Source organism: Galeopterus variegatus, unplaced genomic scaffold (genome assembly GCF_000696425.1).
Source record: "Galeopterus variegatus unplaced genomic scaffold, G_variegatus-3.0.2 Scaffold16, whole genome shotgun sequence".
Classification (NCBI taxonomy): Eukaryota; Metazoa; Chordata; class Mammalia; order Dermoptera; family Cynocephalidae; genus Galeopterus; species Galeopterus variegatus.
This window is the reverse complement of record NW_007726127.1, coordinates 1,120,435-1,128,575: the sequence shown is the minus strand read 5'-3', so window position 1 is coordinate 1,128,575 and position 8,141 is coordinate 1,120,435. Positions and strand designations below refer to the sequence as shown.

Genomic DNA, 8,141 nt, shown 5'->3' with positions numbered 1-8,141 from the left:
GTCAGTCCATGAGTGTTGGGGTCAGTCCATGTGAAAGCAAATAGATCCTGTGAGGAAGGATCTAAGGGGATGGAGAAGAAGGCATCTTTTAAGTCTAAAACTGAGAAGTAAGTAGTGGAGGCTGGAACCTGGGATAAGAGGGTGTAGGGGTTAGGGACGAGGGCATGGATAGGGATTACGGCGGAATTGACTGAACGGAGGTCTTGGACCAATTGATAGGAGCCATTTGGCCTTTTTACCGCCAGTATGGGAGTGTTGAAAGGCGATTGAGTGGGGCGGAGGTATCCCTTCCTGAGAAGGTCCTCGACAATGGGTTGGAGACCACGAAGCGCTGTGGTGCTGAGGGGGTACTGAGTTGCATGACTAAGAAGGAATGAGAGAAAGAGGATGGGACGCCCTCGATGTGACAGGTTAATGGAGGTGTTTTATGGGGAAAGACTTGTTTTCCTCCTACCCAGACTATAGGAGAACTACTGGGTGTAGTTGGTCCCTTAAATTCCTTTAAGACCAAAAATGTGGCTCCCGTATCTAAGAGGAAGGAAATAGGATGACCATCAACGATAATAGTTACGCTGGGTTCACTTTTTGTGATGTTAATGGTCGGGAAGGATCCAGGGCCCCTTCAATCCTCCTCAGCCAGTCCCACCAAAGGTGTCTGAGATGCCCAGGACGGCTGGGGTTTGGTTGGCCAATCTCCCCTTCGGGTGAATGGGCAATCGGAGCCACAATGTCCCCTTCTTTGACACTTGGGGCATGGAGTGGTGGGTGGTCTGGGCGAGGGGCAGGTCCGCGACCAGTGACCTTCTTTCCCACATTTGAAGCATGCCCCATGGGGGGGGGGGTTGGAGGCAGAGGGCCCAGAAAAGCGTCCAGGAGACGGTCTGATTATCTGAGCCAACATCTGAAAATTGGCCAGGTCAGCCTTTTGTTTTCGTCGTTCTTTTTCCTCCTCCCTATTGTGGAAAACCTTAAAGGCCACTGATAAGATCTCGGTCTGTGGAGTAGCGGGGCCCTGATCCAGTTTTTTAAATTTAGTTCTAATGTCGGGGTAGGCTTGAGCCAAAAAGCATGTCATGAGGACATGGCATCCCTCCTCTGAGGAGGGATCCAGGTTGGTGTATTGCTGGAGAGCCTGAGTTAGTTGATTAAGGAACTCGGATGGAGTTTCCTCCTTTTTTTGGAGAATTTCTTGGACCTTTTGGAAATTAACAACTTTGCGGGCAGCTTTTTTAAGACCTGCTATTAGGCAGGAGGCAAATTGGTCTCGTGCCTGAATACCCTGGATTGTATTATAATCCCAATGTGGATCCTGCTCAGGAACTGCGTGTGGGCCGGTTGGGAAGGTGGGATTAACACGATGGTTTTCATCTGCATGAGCTCGGGCCTTGTCCCAGACGCGGCGTCGCTCTCCAGGAAGGAGGGTGTTAGCCAGTAGCATGTAAATGTCATGGTGGGTGAGACTGTAGGCCTGGAGAACCCATTGGAATTCCTTAACATAAGTGGTAGGATCGGTGGTAAACGATCCTAATTTTCTCTCTAATTGAGTAAGGTCTGCTATTGAAAAGGGAACATGTACCCTAACAACCCCTTCAGCACCAGCTACTTTGTGGAGAGGAGCCATGGTAGAGGAAGGGAGGAGTCCCTGGGAATGAGTTACGAGGGGGCTGAAAGAGGCAGAGGGGGAGGGGAAAGGAGGGAGAATGGAAGGGTTAGGTGGAGCAGAAGATGGCGGTGGAGTGAGCTGCTGTGGGGGTTCGGGGGACGGAACTACAGGAGGAGGGGGTCTGTATGGAGGAGTTTCTTCCACAGGGTCAAAACCATCAGAAGTAGGGGATAATGGAGGCGGTGAGGATAGAGGGGTTTGGAAGCAAGGAGAACCTGGGAGGGAGAACAGATGAGACAGAGAGAGGGATTTGGGGCAAGTAGGCGGAAAGCCTCAATGTAGGGAATCTCCTTCCATTTTCTCTGGCGCTCGCAGAGGTTGAATAAATCTCGAAGAATATCGGGATTTAGTGTGCGTCCGGTGGCCATCTGTTTTGATTATCTAATTGGTATTGAGGCCAATCTTGTGTGCAAAATTTTATAAGGAGCTTGGGCTTGATATCAGCCTCTAAAGACAAGGTTTTTAGGTTTTTTATAAGGCATTGGAGGGGAGAATGTGCTGCAGGTGACAAGGGTGAAGCTCCCATGTTAAAGCAGGAAGGAGAGTGAAAGACAAGGAGGTGGAGAAGGGAAAAATTCCTTCGGCCAGAGGGAGGGAAAGACACAACTATAGAGGGTGTCCCCACCTATATTCTGTCAGTCCCGGAGGTTCGGAGATGAACCGGGAGGGAGGAGGATAGAAGTCGTCACTTTACCCTCTGTCACCTTGGTGAGGGCAAGTGCCCAGAGGCTTGAAGGAACCCGGCGCCAGGATTTTCGGGAGCCCTGGGCTCGGAGAAACAGAAATACCAGATTGAAGGAAAAAGTGAGAGAATGGGAGCTTCACCCTGAAGAGGTCGCCTCTAATTGGGCTGGGAAAGGAGGGGAATGTGGATTGCCTAATGTGATGAGAGAATACCTAGGGGTCTGCCCAGTGCCCTGAAGGCCATGGTGGGGTGTATTCTCTGTCTTAGGGTCGGGCGTCAGAGGGATACCAGACGATTACGGTAGCCCAGCCTAAGATGGCGCCCCCGGAGAGAGACTTACGTTTAGGTGAGCCGGTGGTGGGTGCAGAGAGCCAGCGCCGTAGAAAATGGACGAGGGCGAAGCGTCAGCAGTGGGAACTGCCGAGAGAGTGAAGGAAGTCTGAGAAGGAGTCCCCTCGGGTAAGGGGTGAGCTCCTCCTGGGTTTCGGCACCAATGAAAGGACGACAGGACCCGAGCTGACAGTTCACTGGAGAAGTTCCGCTTTATTCGGGGGAGAAGCATACATTTATATAGAGCCAGGTTCCGGGAGAGGGTGGTTAGTACACGGTGCGGTAGTTGATTGGCCAGGGGCGGGTAATGATTTCTGATAGGCTGCACCTTGGCGCCGGCGAGATTGCTAGGACCCGGAAGCGAAAAGTGCCATGTTTTAGGGAGTGCCTCCTTTGGGATCTTCTATGGGGCCTTACATCCGGGAAGGGCCTAACCACACAAGGGGTAGGCTGTTGGGCAATTCCCCAGTTCCTCATCTGTATACCACCCCACTGAAAGCCACCAATGAATTTAAAAGTCACCTCAGGGGGGGGGGGGGCTGTATACAACTCATCCTGTTGCCAAAGTCTGCCTACCAAACTGTATAAAAAGTGCTTGTGTTAAGAGCTCGGGGCCGCTTCTATCCTGAAAACGGGGTGACCCCAGCATGCTGGAATAAAAACCTCTTGCTTATTGCAACGATCTCTGCCTCCTGGTCTTTGCGAGATGAGCCTTCCCAACAAGTAAGATTTGCACTTTCGGGCCAGTCTTACATTTTGGTGCATTGGCTGGGAAGTGACTCTCTCCAGGACCGGAGACTAGAGAACAGAGGGTCACTCAAGCAGGTACAATGGTTGTCTGTCTGTCTGTGTCTGTCTTTGTTGTCTGTTGTAATCTGCTTTTTGGTGGCTCCAGGATGGAGTCATCGGTCTGGTTTCGGTTTTTCGGTGGCTCTGGGATGGAGTCATCAGTCTGGTTTCAGTTTTTCAGTGGCTCCGGGACAGAGTCATCGTTCTGGTTTCGGTTTTTCGGTGGCTCCAGGACGGAGACATCGATCTGGTTTCGGATTTTCTGAGGCTCTGGGATAGAGCCATCGGTCTGTAGTGGTTATAGCGGCGGGTAGATGTACCAGCACGTTGCGGCCACTGGAATCCTGGAGGACGCTCCAGATTCCTCTGTTGGAGACGAACAGGTTCGGCCCCACGGGAGATCTCTAGGAAGGAGACCCCTCCCAAGTTCTCTGATAATCAGGTTGTGGCACCCGTGGCAGGGGCACATCAGTGTTCTGGTTTCTGTTTGTCTAGTTGCATGTGTGTTGGGACTGACGACTTTCTGGGGCGACATGGGGCAGACTGTCTCTACCCCTTTAAATCTGACTCTGAAATACTGGACTGACGTGAAGGCTTTAAATCTGACTCTGAAATACTGGACTGACGTGAAGGCTAGAGCTAATAATTTGTCTATTCAGGTCAAAAGGAATAAGTGGGCAGCACTTTGTTCTTCGGAGTGGCCAACCTTCCAACTCGGGTGTCCTGTCGAAGGCTCCTTCTCTCTGCCACTGATCACGGCCATAAAGAGAAAAATTTTGGTTCTAATTCTAGGAGTCACCCAGACCAGGTCCCTTATATCATTGTCTGGGAAGATCTGGTCATGGGCCCTCCTCCGTGGGTCCATCCCTTTGTTCCCCTAACAGGTCCATCGCCTGTGTTTGCTCTTCAAGAGATGAAAAAGAAACCAGAGATCCTACCTTCCACCGAATCAGACTTGCTTCTCTTAAACCCTCCTCCTTACCCTCCCTCCCTCCGCCCGCAGGCAGCCTGCCCGTCAGCTCCGCCAGAGGACCCCCAAGGAGGAAGGGAGGGACCTGCGCAGGGGACGCATAGTAGGCGAGCAGCCCTTCCGGAGGCTGTTCCCACCCTCCCTCTGCGGGCTTATGGCCCTCCTGATGAAGAGGGCAACCAGCCCTTACAGTACTGGCCTTTCTCCTCTTCTGATCTTTACAACTGGAAATCTCAGAATCCCCCTTTCTCTGAAAACCCCCAGGGTCTCACTAACCTTGTAGAATCCTTCCTCTTTTTTTTTTTTTTTCCTTTTTGTCTTTTTTGTGACCGGCAACGGGATCGCAACCCTCGGTGTCGCGCCTGCACCGCGCTCAGCCAGTGAGCGGACCGGTCTCTATATGGGATCCTGTTGGGCTACGCCCGGGCCGCCAGCCATTTTGGGAAAGTACCTCAGCCATTTTAAACTTGCTTCTGGCTGATTCTGGGAAACCGAAACCTAAGCGGAGAACTCAAAACTTAAAAGAACTAACTTCTGGGGTACGGTGACTCTGCACTTTTTTCCCGCCTGCCCTGTCCTCACCCCTCCTCCCGGGTAGCGGTGTGTCAACTCCCTATTGGATAAGAGTTCCCCCGCCCCTGGTATCTTATAAAAACCCCTGCTTGCTGTAATAAACAGAGTTCCGGCTTTGACCGCTCTCCTGGCTCGGTGTTCTTTCTTTGTCCCCGGGGCCGAAGCGCAGAGGGGATCGGGCCTATGACACTCATCATCCCGCTCAGCCCCACAAGAGGTTACCGCCGGCTGGTCCGGGGTCCCTTCCCGCCCTGTGTTGTTGGTCCCCGGTGGCGAGGAACCAACAGGATTCGAACCCTCGGCAGGAACACCGCAGCGCTCCCAAGTGCCGCACTCTACCAAGTGCGCCACCGGGCCGGCCCTAGAATCCTTCCTCTTTACTCATCAGCCCACCTGGGATGACTGCCAGCAGCTCCTCCAGGTCCTGTTCACCACCGAGGAGAAACAACGAATCCTCCTGGAGGCTCAAAAGAACGTTCCAGGAGACGATGGGCGACCTACCCAACTCCCTGATGTTATAGATGCAGGATTCCCATTAACCAGACCAAACTGGGATTTCAACTTGGCAGAAGGTAGGGAGCGCCTGAAGGTCTATCGCCAGGCTCTAATGGCAGGTCTCCGAGGGGCATCAAAACGCCCCACCAATTTGACTAAGGTAAGAGAGGTGATCCAGGGACCCAATGAGTCTCTGTCAGCATTTCTGGAGAGACTCATGGAGGCATTCCTTCAGTTTACCCCGTATGATCCTAGTAGTGAGGAGCACAAGGCTACAGTGACAGTTGCTTTTATTGACCAGTCTAGTAGAGACATCAGGAAAAAACTGCAGAAGCTTGAAGGGTTATAAGACAAGTCACTGAGGGAATTAGTGCAGGTGGCTGAAAAGGTTATTACAATAGAGAGTCAGAAGAAGAAGAAAAGAGAGAGAAAGCAAAAAGAGCAGGAAGCTAAAGAAATTAAAAGGGAAAAGCACCAAGAAGGAACTCCTCATAAAATTCTGGCCACTGTAGTTAGGGAGACTGGAGAACCTAGTAAGACAGTACCAGGCAGCAAGAAGAAGCCCCTCCTCCCCAAACCCAGGGTAACCCTTAGAGTGGAGGGGAAGCCCACCCAGTTCTTGGTGGACACTGGGGCTCAGCATTCAGTGTTACTGCAAACAGATGGACCCCTCTTAAATAAAAAAATTGTGGGTGCAAGGGGCTACAGGGAACAGACAGTACCCATGGACTACCCGAAGAACGGTGGACCTAGGCATGAGCCGGGTATCCCACTCGTTCATTGTCATTCCTGAGTGCCCCTACCCACTACTGGGAAGAGACCTCCTCACCAAAATGGGTGCTCAAATTCATTTTGACCCCGAGGGACCGCAGTTGTTAAATCGACAAGGAAAGCCTCTCCAGGTACTAACTCTCAGGCTGGAAGATGAATACCAATTGTTTAAAAAACAAGGGCTGGAGACCGGACAGATGGATTGGTGGTTAGAAAACTATCCCCAGGCGTGGGCAGAAACTGCAGGGATAGGGAAGGCTAAAAACCGGCCCCCCATCCACATAGAGCTGAAGGCTCAGGCCAGTCCTATAGCTGACCGACAGTACCCAGTGTCCCGAGAGGCACATGAAGGCATCCAACCCCACATTGCCCATTTGCCCCAGCTGGGGATCCTACAGAAGTGCCAATCAGCCTGGAACACACCCTTGCTACCGGTCCGAAAACCTGGGACTAATGACTACCGACCGGTCCAAGACCTCCGAGAGGTAAACAAGCGGGTGGCCAACCTCCACTCCACAACTCCTAACCCCTATAATCTTGTAAGCTCTCTACCCCCAGACAGGACCTGGTACTTGGTACTGGATCTCAAAGATGCATTCTTCTGTTTACCGCTGGCTGTAAAAAGTCAAGATTACTTTGCCTTCAAATGGAAAGATCCAGAGACTGGCCTAGCAGGGCAACTCACTTGGACCCGCCTGCCTCAAGGATTCAAAAACTCGCCCACCATCTTTGACGAGGCTCTGCACCAGGACTTGGCTGTGTTCCAGGCCTCTAACCCCCAGGTAACTCTGTTGCAGTATGTAGATGATCTCCTCCTGGCAGCGGCCGACGAGGAACTGTGTCTGGAAGGAACAAAGCATCTCCTGACAGAGCTGGGAGAACTGGGCTATCAAGCCTCCACCAAAAAGGCCCAGATCTGCAAGCGACAGGTCAGTTACCTGGGGTACCTTCTTAAAAACAGGAAAAGATGGTTATCTGAGGCCAGAAAAGAGACAGTGTTCCACATTCCACCACCCGCTAACCCAAGACAAGTCAGGGAATTTTTAGGTACTGTCAGGTTCTGCCGCCTATGGATACCTGGTTTTGCTGAGATGGCAGCCCCGTTATATCCCCTCACAAAGAACAGTCAGCCCTTCAAGTGGGGAAAGGAAGAATAACAGGCTTTTAACAACATCAAGACGGCCTTGATGTCCCCACCGGCTCTGGGGCTCCCCGACGTAACCAAGCCCTTCCACCTGTATGTGGCAGAAAATAAGGGGGTTGCAAAAGGGGTTGCAAAGGGGGTACTAACTCAAAAACTGGGCCCCTGGAAATGGCCTGTAGCATATCTGTCCAAAAAACTAGACCCAGTAGTCTCGGGGTGGCCAGCTTGTCTAAGGATCATAGCAGCAGTAGCAGTTCTCGTAAAAGATGCTGACAAGTTGACTATGGGGCAGAGTTTGGTAATCTCGGCACCTCATGCTTTAGAAAGTATTGCCCACCAGCCCCGCGACCGCTGGCTCACAAATGCTCGCATGACTCACTATCAGACTCTGTTACTGAACTCAGACTGGGTTACTTTCGCTCCCCCGGCGAGCTTAAATCCAGCCACGTTGCTCCCAGACCCTGACCTTGATCCTCCTATCCATGACTGCCAACAAGTGCTTGCTGAGGCACATGGATGGCGGAAAGACTTGTCAGATCAGCCTCTGACGAACGCCAAAGCCACCTGGTACACTGACAGCAGCAGTTTTCTGGAGGAAGGAGTACGGAAGGCAGGAGCCGCTATAGTAGACGGCCAGAACCTGACATGGGCACAGGCCTTACCTGCAGGAACGTCCTCCCAGAAGGCAGAACTCATCGCCCTCACAAAGCCCTTGAACTAG

At 52.1% G+C, this 8,141-nt stretch overlaps 1 protein-coding gene across 1 annotated transcript; it reads left to right on the top strand.

The window, feature by feature from the left end:
• Positions 1 to 3,384: 3,384 nt before the first annotated feature.
• LOC103585736 lies at positions 3,385 to 8,141 on the top strand. Its single transcript, XM_008566788.1, is given in 5 exon segments — positions 3,385 to 3,401; positions 4,471 to 4,628; positions 6,018 to 6,184; positions 6,186 to 7,205; positions 7,761 to 8,141. Coding segments are annotated over 5 exon segments (1,743 nt in total).